Genomic DNA, 19,849 nt, shown 5'->3' with positions numbered 1-19,849 from the left:
GTTTGTGTCGGGTTGGTCTAGAAAATAATGTTTTTACTGAAGACTGTTTCTCACTGATGTGTGATATGAGGGCAAATTAAGAAAATAGTGATTAGTCCAACTAGCAAAGAATATGTACACGAACTAAAATCCGCAGGTGGAGCATCAGACTGAATCCATTAATGCATCCACGTCATTCCTTGAAAGTGAAACTTAAAGGCCGACTCTTGTTTTTATTTTTTGTTTTTAATATATGAGTTCATAATCGAAGCACATTCTTAAGAGTTCCCTTTTTAAGCTACAGAAAACGGTGTATTTCTTATTCAAGACGGATTAGAACCGCTTAAACATAGAAAGAACCAGGTAATCTAAATGGAAAATGCGTTCCAACCAAGCGATGTCGTCAGGACAGATCAACCAATGTGGTCACAGATTCTGTTCCAAAACCTCCGATGTCCACTTTGTTGGGCTCTACTGGCGACTGTTAGCGACCGCTTACCTCATTATTTGTCTGAAATAAATGGAAGCAAGATCAAAATTTGTCCCTCTGAAAAAATAGAGCAGCATGAACGTCCTTGAGTCCAGTGACGCCACGAATGCAAGACTACCCGCCAAAGTTTCTCCAAGTGAAGCCACAAAATGAGACAATTTAAACTTCGTTGATACTGTATCGAAAACCCTACTCACTAGAAAATTTAGCAAAAACGTCCGTACAGCAGCGAAGAACGCACTGTTAAAATTTCAGCAAAATAGAATCTTAGGGAGTAGAAAAAGCGTCAGAGTTGGCCTTTAGGTGTCCCAACATTTTTCAACAAGAATGGAGATTGAGTTTATATCTGAAACACACTATCTTTTAAAACTATTCATCCAATATCACACTTTCGAAATACCCAGATAATGGGGGCACCTGAAAGCAACATGTACTCAACAGAGAAGAGGACAAGGTCTGCACACTCATAACTCGGTGACATTTTATTTTACCGCAGAGCCATTTCGCTGTGATTATCCCGAATATATGTATGCGAATGACAGAAACAGCTTGAAACAAGGTTCAGTTTGGCTGGTGCCTCAATAAGCACTCACATCTGTGGCATCGGCGCGTGAGCGCATCATCTCGAGCGTTTGCGTATTTTCCCGTGTTCTGCGGTTCAAGGAGATCGGCGGAAATTGCTTGGCGGTATAGCGCGGTGTGGCGTGTTGTGTGGCGTGTGGTGTGATGACGACAGTCACCAATAATTATGCTGAGCCTTCAACAATACTAATACCTGCCGATAATAGGTATTTAAACTGAGAAACTCCTGCGGTCTTGCAAGTTCACGGCGTCAACTTTAGGTAACAGTCCCTCCGAAGATGCTTCGGCAGGCCGCCCTAAACGTGGATAATTATTACTCCGTTTAAACTGCTTCGCCCAGCATATTATCCTGTCTCATAAATGTACATCACTGTCATAAAGAGCAACCATAATTAAACGCATATGACTAGCTCTACTCTCGTTCTTTGCAAAGATTTTAATCACAAAACGAAGTTCGAACTGCAGCGCATTCTTTACATGCCTAGTCATGCCTCAAACTACACAATGAAACCCATCTTTAATGTTCACACAACGTTCTAGGCGCAAAGCACTTGCTGAAGACCACGGTGCAGCTGGTAACGTTCTGATCAAAGACAAGCACCTGTCAAATATTAACTAAACAGATAACAAGATGTCGCAAAGCTAAACGAATCAAACCTTTGCACTACTAAACAATGTTTCTGCGTTTGTCTCTGATTAGCGAAGCGAAAAACTACTAAATATTTATAAATGTTTGCATTGCTTCTTGTTTGCTCATGGGCATTCCAGGAAGCGTCATTTCATTGTTTGGAATGTTGAAATCGCCTTGCGCTATTCTGCAGTTTGATTGCCATCTATCAATCATACATTTTCAGAACAAGCAGTTCCGCCCGTGTATTGTGCGATGTCAGTGCACGTTAAAGAACCCTAGGTGGTCGAAATTTCCGGAGTCCTCCACTACGGCGTCTCTCATAGTCTGAGTCGCTTTGGGACGTTAAACCCCACAAACCAACCAACCAAACCAAACCACCCAAACCAAACCAAATCAAAACAACCAAACCAGACCAAACCAAACCAACCCAACACAACACAACACAACCAACCCAAACCAACCCAACCCAACTAAACCAACCCAAACCAACCAAACCAAACCAAGCCAACCAAACCAAACCAACCAACCAACCAACATATTGGACATTGGATAAGGTGGCGATTAGTTTCTTTCCACTCATTTCTACGGATATCAGTTCACTTTTTAGGTCACATAGTTAAGCGCTTGTTGTTCAGTAAGAAAAAATATTGGCAATACTGCTGTTTGGCAATACGCTGCTGTTTTATTACAGTACTCCTTTGTAAACAAAGAAAAATTGAAACGTCCGTCATTCTGCCTGTCCTCATCTTACCAAGGAAATTCACTCTCTAAGTAGGGATTTTATATGTTACTTTACACATTCACTTGCGGTACGATATAGGATAAGCACGTGTACTCCGGACCACGTGTAAACGCCGTGTACTGGAAGTAAAGATGTAGAGGGAAGTAGGGGAGGGGAGTGGGCGTGTAGAAGGGGTGAGGTGATTGACGGACTATCTCCAGCCCATCGGGTGCAGTTCCTCATTGTAACCACGCCGGGAATGCACACTAGGTTGAAGCTAAAATTACATTGCGATAAACATATCTGAATAAAATATTCTAAAACACTCTCAACTCAGGTAGATTGCTGTATTTTTTCTGTTACTGTACTAACCGGCGCTGATAAAGAGCCTTGTCTAGGAAGTTCGCCGCTGAACGACCGAACACCTACTCAGTGAATGCCAAAGCATTGTGGTAACTGCGGAATCCATGTGGACAAAGATGAGGACAACACAAGCACTCTTAGAATGATGTACCCTGAACAAAACAAGGACACTGCTGTTTGCGGCTGCTGTTTGTTTCTCTATGAAACTTCTCTGCTGTACGAAATTTTCGAAAAGGCGCAGGCAGTTTATCTTCACCTAACAGTTCAGCATAAAATTAATTGAGCTATTATAAGAGCCTTAACTGTTCGCATCTAAAACAGATCAGATGAATCGACAAATGCGCGTGGAGTAAGCATTTTTGTATTGTTTTCTGTGTACCAGTTTTACAATACCTACCGATCAGTTGACAACATAATGGTTAGAATTTAACACTGAAATGAGGTCCCATTATAAGCATCGCATCGCAAACCAATCACTGAACTGTGATTCAAGTTTGTCGCGTAATCAAATTACAGCACGTATAAATTTCGTTCGCTTCGCATCTGCGTAAGCGCTATTCTTCGTCTAACCTCAGCGCCAGTGTTCGCGCCTCTCCGACGAAGTCTCACTCACAAATTATAAATAATTATGCTCGAATGTGCAGTAATCAAACGGGTGTCGCTCGGCCGGCAAGCATCGGCTGCCAAATCTGGCTGCTAAATCTGAACAGCAAGAAGCACGGCCTGGAACACTTCGCGAGTGGCGAATTTCTACGAGTTCTTGTCGTTATCACGACCCAGGTGCCGCGACCGATGCTTGAGGATGTCTAGCATCTTCTGACGTTTCTCCTCCATCAGGTTGTCGCGGCGTTGATGCACGTAGTCGCGGATGTTTGGTAGCCCGGAAATGACGCAGGCGGCAAGGGCCGATCGGGACTCATTCATATCGGTGGCTTCGTACCACTGGTCTGTGGCGGGATCGTAGCACTCGGCCAAGTTGGTCGTGCTCTCGCCGTTGAAGCCACCGATGGCGAACACAAGGTTGTCAATTATCTGCGCAGGATAACATTGGAGTATGGAAAATCGATATTAAGCCTGACTAACCACACAACTTCGGCTTAAAGCATCTATTAATTCAAGAGGATCGTTTTAGTGGGAAAAGAGAGGCAATTATCGCTTACGCGTCACTGAAAGTCGGTTTTTTGTCGCGTTCAAAATGTTTTGCCGAACACTGAATGAGCCCCGGAGAATCTTTAGAAGGCTCGCAATGAATCTAAATTCCGAACTAGGAATCCTTTTCGTTATTGGGCCGACGTGTGCGCACGAGCAAGATGATGATAACGCCCCCCCCCCCCCCTCTCGACTGAGCCGAATTTAATAACAGGCATTTCACAGCTTTATTTCGCACCTCTTGGAATCTCATCGTTGTCCCCCCCCCCCCCCCCCCCCTTCCCTATCCTCGTTTGTGCTGATAAGAGCTGCGATGGGGTTGTTAAAAGCGTGAATCGACGGTTCTTGTCACTTTCAGAGCAAACACTTGAACGGTCCGGTACGCCTTTTTTTTTTTTTTGCTTCCTTTGCTTTCTTCATATACAGCGCGGCAAGCCATAGACGAGTTTACCACGTATTATGGAGCATCGGCGTTACGTAGCATGGGTGTTATGTAGCATGGAACGGCACGGTAGATACCGGTGTCTTCACTCTAGATATGCAGCAATATTTAAAGTGTCAATATTTGCACATTGGCCTACCAGCCCGATATTACCTACGTGGTACGAACATGAGCTCTCTGTTTCTCGTTTATCTGACCTACCGAAGTCGAATAGACATCATTATTACAAAGACCAAAAGAAAATCTTTTTCGCCGCGTGCGGTTATTCGAAGCTGTACGTAATCAATTACTTGTAAATAAATGCATTTTTGTGTAGTTTAGTATAAGCGGATTGCTTCTTGAAACAGTAACGCGTCTGGTAACTTAATTATCTTTGTAATTTATTACCGGTAATCACGTATATATTTTCAAAAAATATACTTCAAGGGCGAAGAGTCCGTAGTGAGATGACGGCATCGAAAGTTTGGGCTTCACCACTGTGCGCATGGCTGCCTGGCCTGTTGAGCTCTCCGCAATCATCGCTATTGTTGTTGCTGTCAACATATATGAATGCTTCTAGGAATACGTTGTGCCTAGCTGATTCAGTGTAATAAAAAGTGTTTTTTTTTCTTGCCTTTTTTGTTTTTGTTGGCATCCGCGTTATAAGTAAATCCCTAATTAGAAATATTGAAAATATTGTATGTTTTAGATGAGAACTAAACATTGTATGCAGAAACTTTATTTTGATGCGCAAAAAGGGGCTGTTTTTTGTCATTGTAGCTTCACCATAATAGTTGGGTGGTTTCAAGTAAACTCGGCAAAGCTTCTGGGAAGTAGTTTGAAGGAACCTGCAACAACTCTTGAAAATGAACGTGTAAAACATTTTCAAGCAAGCCGCACCAGTTTATTGCAGACTGATCGAATTTGTGCTAGTTAGAAGAAAAGTAACGCAATAGTGATCGATTACGCTCTTTAATTATTCAATTACTGTTCTCGGGTAGTAATTGACCCTTATAATTAGCTGCACTTCAAATGGAGTATTTACCCCTCTGTAGCCTTCTCTAAAGCAGCAATGCATTTTCTCGAAACACAGTCTTGGATGTCGGAATACATGCAACTGTTACTGAATTTTCTATGTATCCTAAATGAAGGATTGACTTTCGTCTCAGTCACTCCGGGCTGTCAGTTAGAGATATCGCAAGTACTGCCAGTGTAGAATTAAACGCAAATACTCTAGAGGGAGATGCAAGAAAAGATATTTTATCTGAAAGAAAGGGATAATAGTCCCCTTAATTTTAACTTCATCAGCGGGAACACGGTAGTTTTAATGGAACCTACCTGTTATCATTCTATATGGTTTCTAATTCTCCATGCCCGTGCTTTAGTTGCAGGTTTCTATTCACGTTTCATTTCACGCTGACAATTAACTGCAGCCTGCATCTGGGCCAAACTAGCAGCTACAGTCTCCCCTTCCACAATAGATCAATAGCACTTCAAAATTGAACGATGACCTCCGTTTATGACGCATGCTTTGATGCTGTTTTATTTTTGTATTTATATGTATCTTCGCGCTTGTGATTCTCTGATAACTATTCACAGCTACCACAGTTGTCCGTACCGATCAGCGAAGACTTGAGAGCCACAGCTACTCACGGCCACGGCGAAGTTGCTCCTGGGTGTGTACATGTTGGGTAGCGTGGTCCACATGTTGGTTTCCGGATTGTACTTCTCAGCCGACGCCAGCCTCGTCGTGCCATTGAAGCCACCGATGGCATAGACGTAGTTGCGGAAGCCGATGCACCCGACCCCGCTACGCCGGAACCTCATCGCCTGGATGGCTGTCCACTGGTCGGTGGTCGGGTCGTAGCGCTCGGCAGAACTCAGGCACTCGTTGCCGCTGAAGCCCCCCGTCACGTACACGTAGTTGTCGTGCGTTGTGGCGCACGCGTCACTGCGTTGCATGTTCATAGGCGCGATCATTGTCCACTGCAAGTGAAGACACGCCGGCAGGTTATTGCTTGTTAGTCCCCAGAAAAAGACCTGCTTGAAGAAAAAGCGAACCAGGTGAAAATATTTTTCCGCTCCAAACAAGTTCTTCTTTATCGGTGTCATCCCTTAGGGCCTCATCTCCACCAGTGTGTAGCGAAGACATGTTTGCATCGGAATTTTTAGAAAACTGTCGAATGTTGGGCCACCATTCTAGACCACCTTTTACTCGTGCGGTAACTATGGGATATTATTACAGTATTTTGGGATAATGCTAAGTTTACCTTCATGCAAATGGTCTATACTTCCGCTGCACAACAAACATTACCTCTATAGTTAGTTCTAAGCTCTTGACGGACGAGTAGCTAAAACTGCCATAGAAAACAATGGTGTATTGTTTTCCTTTGTTCCTATTTTAATAACTATAAGACAATTGTGCAATATTATGATAGACACATCTTTATGAACACATTGATAAAATTTGTTTTATCTTTTGACGCATGGCTAAATTATGCATCTGAAGTTTCTCCGGCGATCACATTAACTAATTATGACTTTCTATGTAAAACTTATTGTGTGCGTTCTCAGATAATTGTAAAGAAAGTAGGAAATAGCAAAATATGTTTTATCAATGTATATATAGAAGCAGCCTTCAGCTTCCGATTAGTACTGAACTTTCGTTTCTGCAGTTTATTATGCGCTCGCAACAAATAAGTAAATACGCCGAAAAAATATAGAGCCTGGCTTTGAAATTTATTAGAAAAAATCACAGACATACAAACGAGGATCTGCGGATACATTGATTATTATCACGGTGCTAAGCAACGCGGAAATATTACGCTCAAAATTTTGTTCCCGGAAAAGGGTCTTTATTGAATATTTAGGTATGGGATTTGCGGGAACATATTTATAGCAATAAGTTTTCATGCTTGCCCGCTGCGTTTTCTGCGTTATAAATTAACTCTGAAGCATGCACTGACTCTTAACGACCACAGATAATTCATGTGGCTTATCAAATACTGGAAATTGCAGCGGATGTTGTGAGCGTTAGTGCGATGCGGTAGCTGCAGATCAAACTTTTTTCTTCAATTACTACTGCAGCACTAGTAAGCCTTCTTCGTGGTAGCTCCATGTAAAGAGCGTTTGTCCAGATTTCTAGAGCCTGTGAGAAACCAAATCATGTATCTCACACATACGTGCGCGTGCAATAAGTATGAAAACAGCACAACAATCAAACGCCGACAGCTTAATGGTAGTTCATTTTAATACATTTATAAAATGTCGCCTAGTTTATTTTGACAGCTACGGTATGTAGAGGCAGGTTGGCCCTCCACATACACTGCCTCCTGGACAAGTATTATTTGTAGATGTCCGAAAGAGAAGCCGTGATTGGAATTTCGGCAGAAAAGCATGTTCTGTTTACTTAAATCAGCGCTTGTACGTTCCATATTACACGAACGGGATGCTATTGAGAGAAATTGAGACAGCCTATTAATTGTAGACTCTTGTGTACGCCTACAAGAAAACAAAATCACGGGCGCACAAACCAAAAAGTTAATAACACTACAATAAACAATCAGAAAGGCTTATTCTTCCTTTTTTTTTCGCACCTGATTCATCACGTTTTTGTGATGTGATGAAGCGATGAAATAACTCGAAAAGTAAGAAATTGAATTTAGAGCATCTGCAACTAAGTGAGGTTTGATTAAAAATGAATTGGCAATAATAGGTATTTCATACTCTGTGGTTCCCTCACCTGGTTGGTACGGTGATCGAACTTCTCGGCAGTGTTCTGTCTGTGCCGGCCATCGTAACCGCCCAAGGCGTAGATGATGTCATTTAGCGCGGCCACGCTGACGTAGCACCTGTAGAAGGTAGGCCAATAATGCTTAAAAGCACACCCGAAGTGTAGTCTCGCTTTGTGAGCAGCACGCAGCAAGCGGTCTCAGCATCTGTACGACGAAGGTACTCCCGGGGTGCTAATATCGAGCTAGGATAAAGCATCCCCGAATGTGCAAAGTGTAACGGAGTCGTCGTATCTTGGCTAGAGATTATACGGCGATAAGTGCTAGTTGACTGACGTCTCCTAACCCTGAAAACGGTATCACTATATGCTGCATAGTGTACTTTTATATAAACGGTATTTTCAGTGTGTGTGTGTGTGTGTGTGTGTGTGTGTGTGTGTGTGTGTGTGTGTGTGTGTGTGTGTGTGTGTGTGTGTGTGTGTGTGTGTGTGTGTGTGTGTGTGTGTGTGTGTGTGTGTGTGTGTGTGTGTGTGTGTGTGTGTGTGTGTGTGTGTGTGTGTGTGTGTGTGTGTGTGTGTGTGTGTGTGTGTGTGTGTGTGTGTGTGTGTGTGTGTGTGTGTGTGTGTGTGTGTGTGTGTGTGTGTGTGTGTGTGTGTGTGTGTGTGTGTGTGTGTGTGTGTGTGTGTGTGTGTGTGTGTGTGTGTGTGTGTGTGTGTGTGTGTGTGTGTGTGTGTGTGTGTGTGTGTGTGTGTGTGTGTGTGTGTGTGTGTGTGTGTGTGTGTGTGTGTGTGTGCGTGCGCGCGCGCTCAAGCGTGTCTGCTGTTGCACAACCAACTGCCAAATAATGGACAAAACATAACTTCGAGAATATACTGAAAAAACTTTTTGTTCTCCCAGAATTTAGGATACAATTAGTTCCTACCACAACAAGAGTGCACCGCCGTGCAACCGCGTACCTTTTAACGTGCATAGGCGTGACGGAGCGCCACTTCTTGGTGTGCGCGTTGAAGCATCGAACACTGCTGAAGTAGTCCTCTCCGTTGAAGCCACCGATCACGTAGATCTCGTTGCCGATGGACACGCACTTGTGGTACGCCCGGGGACCCTCGGGGTCCACACTCTCCACCTGTGCACAAAGAGGGCAAGCACCTATCAGAGCGTAGCTCCACTGTTGCCATTATCCGGGGATATTTATTCATATGCGCAAGCTAGGTGCTGCACAGCGATAGCTGCTCTACGCGCTGGCTGCCCTTACGGGGTGGCGCACTGATTACGGCGCTCGACTACTAACCTCAAGGATGCGGGATCGAATCCCAGCCTCGGCGGCCGCTTTTCGGTGGAAACCAAAGCAAGACGCCCGTGTGCTGTGCGATGACAATGCGCGTTACAGAACCCCAGGTGGTCGAAATTTCCGGAGTCCTCCACTACGGCGTCTCTCATAGCCTGAGTCGCTTTGGGACGTTAATCCCCACAAATCAACCAAACCATCCACGCGCTGGCTCCTTCGGCTAGCCACCAACCGAACCGCGAGTGACGTCAGCCTTGCATTCATGTGACCACCAGCTACGCCGTGCGCTTCTCCGCTTCGCCACTGGCTTATACCGGTGTTCTCACGGCAGAAGGGTATATTTGGTGCTTAACTGCGGCTCGCTTCCTCTCGCTAGCCGTGGATGACGAGAAGCCTGAACTGTCTACGAGTAAACCATGCATACAGAGCTTAAGCTCTTTAACTAGCTTCAAACGGGTTGAGCGTCGCCATTTTCGAAATTAGTGTAGCATAGTTTTCGCATGTCGTGCTTGAGTCGGCAACTTCTTTACTGCTGGCACTCTGTGGCGCTCATGGTTCACGAAGCCCTAAACGTAGCAAGCAACTGCAAGTAACCTCGTAAGCGAGGTGCAGAAACGTCTACTGAATAAACGTAGCATACAAGCACGACCTAAACGAGCGTGCGAATTCATGCTTCGAAGGAACAACAAACGCCAGAGTAGTCTTTATTCGTTTGTTGCGTATAAGCTTACATTTAATTTAAGCAAAGCGGAACCACTTTTGTCTGTTCTTGACCAGACAACTTAAAACTTAAACACTGATGTAACGGTAAGTGCAGCTTCAGTCGATGCGACGTAAAAGAAAAGAAAGAAAAGCTGTCGCCGCGCTATCTTCACACCGCATTTGGGGCTACTGCCAGTCTACGTAGAACGAAGAAGATATATCCACTTCGGGAATACTTCCGCGGTATGATCCCTGAACTTTGTAACCTCAGCACCACAGCAACTGAAGCTGTAGTGCTCTAACAATGACTTAATGGACCAGGAGCTGATAAAAACACCACTAAATAGTTATACTTTAGACCAGTTCTAGAGACGATATAAATATTTCTTTGCAAACCGTTGGCCACTTTATATTCACGAATATTTAGTTCAAGGTATCACAGTTGTTTAGGGTATTTTGGGAACTACCAGTTAAGGAAGATTGTTCAACACGCATGCGCAATTACATTCTTTTAACAATTTTCAGTTTACCGACAGTAACAAGGCATAAAGGTGGGCAAGAAAATGTTACGCCCTAGACCCTAAGTGAATTCTTGCTGTCATCACTGATCAAACATTCTACCATTGCATGACGAGATAAAAACTGCGCAGAGGCGGCTTTGGTTGTAAATACTTGCTCACTTTCGCAGCGGTTTGCCGACTACTATGTTGGTATTAACGTATACAATGCAGCGAAATAAAATTCTTGCTCATGAATTGTTTTCCCTTCAAATACGCTATATGCACAGGCCTTTATCCAGCGGTCCGCCTTGGTATCGTAGCTCTCTATGTAGGCCGTGGGTCCCCCAGCCATCCAACCCCCGATGACGAACATCACTTCGTGGGGAATTCGTGGTCGGGCGAACATGGGCGTTGGCACCTCGTCGTTGTGGACTACCACATCGAGGTCGTAGAGGAATCTCAACGTGTCGATAACCAACGGCCTGCGCGTGAGAAACACCGTGTCTTTACTATGAACTTAACTTTATTAAAGCAAATCGGTGCTTTGGATCGCATTTTTTGGCCCAGAAAACTTTTTTTCATCAGTAAAAGCTTCAGAAAAGCGTACATTATTTTATTTACTGCATCAGGAATGTTTTACAGGTGCACATACATTTTACCTGAAGAAGAGCTAGTACATTGAAATGTGTGTCAAATATTTTTTTTCTTACCAGCGACTTCTTAAGTGTATTACACACAGTCCACACATGGATAGGTGATTATGGTGTGCTCGAACAGCCTAAACTCAAAGGTACAGACAGCAGCTGCAGTGATTGCAGCGTTGAGATTCTTCGAAACCTAGCTCGAATACAACTCTTGTATCCCTACCACAACACGCTGAGTAATGATGTGGCTACTGCATCAAACCCACCGACAAGACTCGTTGTCGGAGACGAACTTGTGCGACTTGATCTTCTCAACGAAGAAATTGGTGTCCACCAGTCCGGTTCGCACGCAACGCAGCAGCCGTGCGATGTGTTGCTGCCGGTTTACGGAGTCATGCTCGATCCAGCGTACAACCGCTTTCCACACTGTCTCCTCCTTAATGACATTCAGGTTCTCGTCGGAGAGGATGGCCTCCACTTCGTCGATGTCCAAGTTGAGCAGCTCTTCGCTTCGTTTTGACACCTCGATGAAATGCTGCATCAGGTAGCTGCGATGTGGCAACCAAAACGGTCACAGCAAATATTCAGAAACTATCCTGCGTTACCCAAAATCAGAGCTGCTTAAAATTTTGTACCGTGTTCTGCTACCTCACATCCGGTCAAAAGAAATTATTCATCTACTCAGTTTAGTTTGAACCAAAAAAAGACAATTTGCAAATGATATAATTGCTCTGTCCGTTACCTAGCAGCGATCTCTTATGGTTCCATATGGCCCTTACAAGAACAGCCACACCCACTGAGGCACTGCATGGTGCCTCTGCATTACCTGAGGCATGAGGCATTCTCGTTTACATGACGTTTGGCGTGAAATATGCTCAACTTCATTGAGTACCGCAGTAGGAACGTTAGGGTGTTATTGAACACAGCATGGTTTCGTTAAAGAGCATATGCATATCACTTTGTAAATGTTTCAGAACAGTTTGCAAATTGCCACAGACTGACTAGTTAGGCAACCTAACTCAAATACAGGTATTATTTTGCAACCGTCTGGCGCGTATTATGTCACTATTACGTATCTAACGCATCTGAATGAAATTCTTGCCCAAGAAATGTTTAGATTGCGTTCAAATAACGCCATATGCAAAAAATTTGTACTGCTTCTAATACATCATCATTCACGATCATACGATCATCTCCTTAAGAGCCACTATAGAGCAAAGGCCTTTTCGCATATATCTCCCGTAAACCCCGTCCTGCTTCTTATCACCACAAACTTTTTGATAACCTTATCGACTACTGAAACGCTCATCTCTCATAGAATCAATTCCATTACCATTAGCAACCATTGGTTATGTCGCCTTCTTATTACATGATCTGCCCCGTTTGCTCCTAATTTCGGCTTGAGTACCACCACCTCTCACTTGCTTCCACACGCACTTTGCTCGATTTTTGCCCCTCGGTGTTATGCCTACTACTTTCCTTTGCGAATCTCAGTTTACGCTGAATCCTTTTTCTAAGCCACCATGTTTCTGACACACAAGTTCGTACCGGTAGGATACTGCTATTATGTACTGCTCTCATGAAGAGTACTGATAAACTACCGAACGTGACCTTATAGTACACGCTAAATGCCTCCCACCAACTTCTCAACCTGAAAGTTCTTTCAAGCTCATAGCTCAGACCTTCAGTAACTGCATGCCTTAACGAAATGTAATCCCTTACCTCTTTCAGTGCCTAAAAGCCTATCGTTAACTCCCGTTTCCTTCGAGCCCTGTTGCGCATTACTTTAGTTTCCTGCATAGTAATTTGTAAACCCAACGTCATACCTCGCTTCCTTAAGTCATTAATCATGCTTCGCAGTTCCTCCCTGGATCTACTTATCAAAGCAATGCCAGTGAGTCGCAGATTATTAAGATATTCTCCGGGCAGCATTATCCCTTACTGTTCTCTTTCAATGTCTTTTAATACGTCCTGTAAACAAGAGATCGCATCTCTCTTTACCTAGCACCATTGTTAATTGGGCTTTTATTGCTTTCCTTTAGAGAACTATGATGGCCGTGCTGCCACTATAGGTACCCTCCAGTTTCTCTACTAATGGCTCTTTTTCTCACCTCAGTGATTTTTCATACCTGCGGGCGTTTTGACTTAGTCAAATGTTTTCCTGTAATCTGTAGGGACCATATGGGGGATTGTTTATATTCTCAGCATTTTTTTTCCTTGAGTAATTGTGAATATCGTTTCCTATCGAGCTGCCTATACGAAAAACTGCTTGGTCATTTGATTGAAGTTGTGACGTTTTCTTGATTATATAAGCGATTACCTCTGTATATATCTTGTATTGTGATGGACGTTAAGCTTATCGGACTGTATTTATCAAGCCCTTCACACCCTCCTTCTCATAGATTAAAATTACATTACGCTCGATTTCATGAGGCATATAGCGTCTACACGGCGGCCACTTTAACACAATCTCCCGAGCATTCTTCAATGAGATTTATTGTTTTCTGATCCTTATGGATGTTTTCACTCTTTGCATAGTATATTGCTTTCTTCACCCCTTCATCAGCAGCGGAATGTATTATTGATGTTCACTATTGTCTTTCTTACCACCCTGATTCTGTCGGCTAATGTATAGATAAGCCTACAACACATCAGGTGCATTAGCTATCATATCCATATAAGTAACGACATTGTATTCCTTGTGTTAAACACACACATCTCATTTTGCGCATGGCTAATTTCCTTTTGACCGCTTTCATGTTATCTTAGTTTTTAGAACATATTCGATTCTGTCCATAGTATACCTCTTTATGCCGATTTTTATTGAATAAAAGCACAACTCGTTCTTCCAGTCCTATTCTGCCTATTGAATAAGAAACTTTCATGCTTTGAAACTTCTTAATAAGATCTTTCTTCCCTAATCCTCTCTAATTCTACAGCCTTGTTTTTCGCATTCCTTAACGATATCTCTCAGATTTACCTTTACTAGCTCAGTACTTTGGTTTTCGGCTCCGGTTAAGGTCGAATATTTATTCTAAACGAGATCCTGCATTCTTCTATTTCCCTTTGCTGCTAACTCATTATTCAGGTCTAAACTCCTGCAGAGCGTGAAATAAAAAGTCAATTCCCCCTTTTTCTGTCGCTATCCGGAGTCTTCCACGTCCGGTTCTCTGCTTCAGAAGGAGGTATCTGTGATTTCCTCTGATAAATTCTACTGATACCTCGCCTGCCATTCCTATAACCAATGCCTTGCTCATCTGCTGCCTAGTCTACAGCCAGCTTCCTGTCTACCCTGGCATTAAAGTCGCCAAATAGTACAGTATATTGTGTCTTTACGTCACGCATTGCGTTGCCATGCCTTCATGGAAGACTAGTTGGTCACCGAGGCTCAATGTATACGCCTGTACTGTAGTCTGTATTGCCTTCAATTTTTGCCTCTCAAAAGGTTTAATTGTGATATCTGCCACTCTCTCTTTAATGCAACGTATTTCTCCTAAGTTCCAAGTTATATCCCTATTCACCAGAAATCTCACAACCAATTTCCGTCCATTCTCTAGGCCACCATAGCACAGTACGTGTTCGTCCTTTAGCACTGTATATGCTCTATTTGTCTTCTTGTTTATCACTGTTTATACCCGCAAGTTTATCGCAATTCCCTGCTAGATCTCACTCGATACGTTTGTAGCATTGTGTGTAGTTTTTGTTCCTAAGGGCGGCCTTTCTAGAGCCAGTGAACGATTATAACACATGAAAATTGAAAGCTTGTTCTGATGGGAGCCAGAGTGCGTTCTCGACCGCAGTCCCCAGAATCATGCCGCTACCCAAGCCTGGATGTGCAGTTCCATCGAAACGAGATTTTTTTTATCCAACGGAGAATTGCACGAGAAGGGGTTTCGACCTATGGGCCTCTTGCACAAGAAGCTGATGCTCTACTTGGCAAGAATATCCCGATTTTATTCGACCAGATTACCGCATCATGCCCAAAAGACCCTTCCTTCAAAGTAGCAGAACCGAAAAATTAGTTTTCCTGCTGCTGTTTTCCTTGTGCATAGAAAACGGACACAGCAGTGCATACCAAGGAAATTTTCGCATTCACCCTGTACGTATTGCTCACTAGTTATTATCGTTAGGGACTGCCATGGGATTTTGTTTTAGCTGTTGAGAGCACGGCACAAGGAAATAAGTGGCACTTAATGATTTAAAAAATACACGACGTTTCAGCACGACTTCAACCTCGTTATATGAGCGAAAGCTGTTCTAAGTATAGTTTTGCAGACCGCCGAGGTGGTTCAGCCGTTTAACCCTCCTCTAATGAACTGGAGTTCTCGGGATCCAATCCAACCGCAACTGACGCGTTTTGACGGAAGTGAAACGCAAAGGTGCCCGTGCTGTCCAAATTCGAAGTAAAGACCCCTAGGTGGTCGAAATTATTTCGTAGCACCCCGCCTTTTAATTCCGCATTGTTGTATAATTTATTTGGTAATACAGGAATGGAAAAGCGCAGCATCTGTCGCATTTTTTTGCGGGAACCTCAACCGCGCCATAAAGGAAGGAAGGAAGGAAGGAAGGAAGGAAGGAAGGAAGGAAGGAAGGAAGGAAGGAAGGAAGGAAGGAAGGAAGGAAGGAAGGAAGGAAGGAAGGAAGGAAGGAAGGAAGGAAGGAAGGAAGGAAGGAAGGAAGGAAGGAAGGAAGGAAGGAAGGAAGGAAGGAAGGAAGGAAGGAAGGAAGGAAGGAAGGAAGGAAGGAAGGAAGGAAGGAAGGAAGGAAGGAAGGAAGGAAGGAAGGAAGGAAGGAAGGAAGGAAGGAAGGAAGGAAGGAAGGAAGGAAGGAAGGAAGGAAGGAAGGAAGGAAGGAAGGAAGGAAGGAAGGAAGGAAGGAAGGAAGGAAGGAAGGAAGGAAGGAAGGAAGGAAGGAAGGAAGGAAGGAAGGAAGGAAGGAAGGAAGGAAGGAAGGAAGGAAGGAAAAAAGGAAGGAAAAAAGGAAGGAAGGAAGGAAGGAAAAAAGGAAGGAAGGAAGGAAGGAAGGAAGGAAGGAAGGAAGGAAGGAAGGAAGGAAGGAAGGAAGGAAGGAAGGAAGGAAGGAAGGAAGGAAGGAAGGAAGGAAGGAAGGAAGGAAGGAAGGTGGAAAGAAAAAAATAGATGGCATAGTAGAGGGCCTGGGAGTAATTTTGATAGCTGGGGATGTTAAACGTGCGCTGACATCGGAGAGCACATGAACGCCTCTCCGTTTCGCCTTTAGCGAAGTGCAGCCGCCAATTGTCGGGTTTGAACACAGGCAACCCGCTCAGTAGCCGGCCATCTTAACCACTGCGCCCCCGCGGCAGGGAACGTATTTTTACATTAAGCTGGTTTTTCTGGGAAAATATATCCTTTCTTTCAGCTGGTTTTCAAGGAAATGAAGGCGGGGTATTCGTCTTGACTCAAGGTCAGTAAGACGCAGCTCACGTCATTCGGATTCAGCGAGGCGGAATCCCAAGAGAGCATGGTCTAATAAAGCTTTTCCACGAAGGCTACGGCAATGAACTCAACTGAGCGCTAATGCCAGGTTCCATTAGTAGACACATACGGATGCACAACGGGCCGAGGAGGCGGAGGTGGGTGGCTGCTAGCAGCCCTCCAAGGCTGGAAAACAAGGGCATTTGCCCTTTACGGCGGAGGCTCCTTGCCACCAGATTATCTGTACCTGTTGTGCATGCCGTCATTGTACTCGCCGCCGCTACTGTGGCGAACGACGGCTGTTATGACGCGCCTCTTTCTTTTTTTTTTCCTTTTTCTCTCTTCTCACTCAGTTTTGCCAGTTGGCGCGCCCGCACACTTTCTTTTCCTCTTTCCTCCAGTCACAACGACAACGTTCTGAGATATTTCAGCTTACAAAACCTAGAGACCGGAATTTGAAGCTTCCCCTCACTTGTAGGCCTTAGATGTGAGGTCGAAGCAATTGTAGAGCTTGGCCACGTTGTGGATGGAGATGCAGTTCTCGGGAGACATGATGGAGAGTAGGAAGTCGCAGCAGTCTTTAACCATGCCCATGACGCAGAGGTAGTCAGCCGCCTCCAGCAGGCTCTCTACGTTGTCGTAACCAACCCATGTGACCCTCTTGTACGCAAACTCCACGATAATGGACATAGTTGCTTTGGACACCCCAGGTACCAAAACTTCTGTTCGCGCGACCTTGTTCAGAGGACTTCCGAACAGCGCCCTGTATATCATGCAATGACGAACATATGAACGTGCAGATCAAATGCATGGCCAACCAGAAGTATCTCACGTGCATGTAACAGACACATGCGCCAAGTTCTCGTTCACCACGACTTCGAGAACCCTTCGTTTTCTGAAAGCTGAGCTCGGCCCTTCGACTTTAATTACTTAAGCTGCAGGAAATTTTGCCCACGGTTTCTATCTTACAAGAGTACACTTCTCCCTGTCTCATTAAGGTCAGATAGAAGTTCACGTAAACGGCATACTGCAACTGTATAAAGACGCTTGTGTGCTGTCACAATATGTAGGAGCCATCACACTGTATAGTCACGATGCCCGTGCGAGCCGCTGCACGAAGATCATTACACGGAGCGCTTTAATTCGTCCGGCAACGTAGCGCTAACCACAGCAAGTATTCAGAAAGAATGACAATAAAATGTATCCATCCATATAAGGACGTGGTAAGGCGTTCCCGTTAAGTTAGTTTCACTCGGTACAAGCGCGCGCAAACATGATCGCCATAAAATACGGTACCAGGGCAAAGCAAGGACTACAAGGCGACATCTGAACGAATTATTCATTCCGCGCAGCCGTAAGAACGGCCACTTTGACGTGCGGGCTAATTGCAACAAATTCGTTGGCGAGTGCGCTCTGGCTAACCTGAAGTACTCGCTGCAACTGGCCATAACGGGCCTGTGCACTGGAAATTCGCCACCGTCCGATGTCTTGAGAATGCCGTCGCATAGCAGTCCCGCGCCGCGCAGTTCCCACAGGGCCTCCAGCGTCTCCGGGCTGAGCGTCTCATCGGGCCCATCACCGCACATGCCCGTCATGATGGCGTGTCGGCACGCTGTTTTTGCCCGCCGGCAACCAGGCTGCTGTTGGTGTTGCAGCGACGTGGCAGCCGTGCCCTTGCCGTCGCCGCCCTACCCGCACAGCCGCGTGGAGAGATCGCCCGCTTTTCTTCGTCGTCCTCTGCTGAGCGCAGACCAGGATTCGAATATCCAGTGCATTTACAACCGCTAATCCGTGCCAGCCATGTTTGGTAGACATTTCAATCCTTATCCATTTGCATCTATCAGCAGCTGTGTGTTATATGTGGTGGTCTCTATCAGTCGGTACGCAGCGGCTCACATGTTTCTGTTGCCGGTTATTGAAGGACACGGGATAAATGTCTGTCGTTTATTTAAGATCGTCGAAAAACAGTTCTTTCATGACATCAGTTTCAGACCGATAGTTGTAATGCTCTTTGTTAAAGACCAAAAGAATAGATTTTCGGCGTAATTGGTTCATATTGCTTACAAATATGGGCCCAGCTAAGAGAGAGGCAGGAGAAGAAAGAAGAAGCACAAGCAATACCGCTGGATTTAAAAGTGATCTATCCCGAAAAGAAAATAGACGAAATGACAGTTATATATTGTCCCTGAGCAAGCATGGGCTCCGGACAAGGAAGGCATTTATGACAACGAAACTCCTTCACAAAATATGTTTTTGCATCCCAATTCTTGCGCGATCCCCCTGAGTGGGTATGTACATCCTGTTAAGAGGGATAACAACTCTTCGGTGAAAACTGATCTGATGGTTTACTGATGCATGTCTGCTTATTATTTCGGATTAAAAATGCTGCCAGTAGATCACGCTCACGTTTTACTTTGTCCTAACTGGTTTACTCTTTGTAAGCTTAATGAAGACCGGCCCAAAGTAAAATAAAAACAACAGACAACCTTCTTCACCAGTAAATCAAAACTGAACCAATGGAGCACTACGTAACAACCAAAATCTTGTGTATGAAGTTCTCCAGTTTAGATGTTGAGGACCACGCAGTTAGAAAAACGGTGCCCTGAACCCATGCATACATCATTCACCATCTTTCATCATTTCTCCCCTCATTTCAGATGCCACGAAGCCATGCAGTAATACGCTATTTAGCTGGCAAATACTAATTGCCCTACTCACTCGAAATTCTGGGCATTTTACTTGGTAAGTACGTGCAACAGACTGTGTGTGTTCTATTGGAACGCGCTTTAAGCTACCTGGTCATTGCAGTTGGCACTAATACAGCAACTTGATTTGCAGTACCCAACAAGTAGTTGCCCCACATGGCATGCGTCTTTTTAGGGATCACTTGAAGCCCAGATTTATTGATGCTTCGCCAGAAAAATCACATCTGGTTGTAAAGTGGCCACATAAAAATAAAACTTTGCGAGAATGCAGCTTTTTTTCGTATTGAGGAATAAAAATGCAGTTGACGCTGCTCCTCTAGAAGATATCAAACGATGTCCCAGCACTGAAAAATATTTCCTGCTTGCTTACGTCTATCGCAATTTTCGATTTTTTGTTGTTGTTGTTGTTGTTCCGCGTTCGGCAACGTTTTCGGCGTTGACCGCACAACTCACACTGCACGCTACGTCTGCGCTCTATTGTTATTAGCTTGCTGACATGTTACATAAG

General features: G+C 44.4%; 1 protein-coding gene across 1 annotated transcript; it reads right to left on the bottom strand.

Moving 5' to 3' along the window:
- Positions 1-3,399: 3,399 nt before the first annotated feature.
- On the bottom strand, positions 3,400-18,231 carry LOC146200011 (kelch-like protein 10). Its single transcript, XM_084592837.1, has 8 exons — positions 18,059-18,231; positions 17,109-17,399; positions 11,468-11,749; positions 10,847-11,039; positions 9,024-9,193; positions 8,079-8,187; positions 5,990-6,322; positions 3,400-3,798 (listed from the first exon to the last, which is right to left on the bottom strand). The coding sequence occupies exons 1-8, from the start codon at positions 18,229-18,231 to the stop codon at positions 3,517-3,519; spliced, it is 1,833 nt and encodes a 610-aa protein (XP_084448963.1). The 3' UTR covers positions 3,400-3,516.
- Between the last annotated feature and the right edge of the window lie 1,618 nt (positions 18,232-19,849).

This window comes from Amblyomma maculatum, chromosome 2, assembly GCF_055883805.1.
Source record: "Amblyomma maculatum isolate TAMU_Amacu chromosome 2, ASM5588380v1, whole genome shotgun sequence".
Taxonomy (NCBI): domain Eukaryota; kingdom Metazoa; phylum Arthropoda; class Arachnida; order Ixodida; family Ixodidae; genus Amblyomma; species Amblyomma maculatum.
The sequence above is the reverse complement of the archived record's forward strand: the minus strand, read 5'-3'. Positions and strand labels throughout refer to the sequence as shown.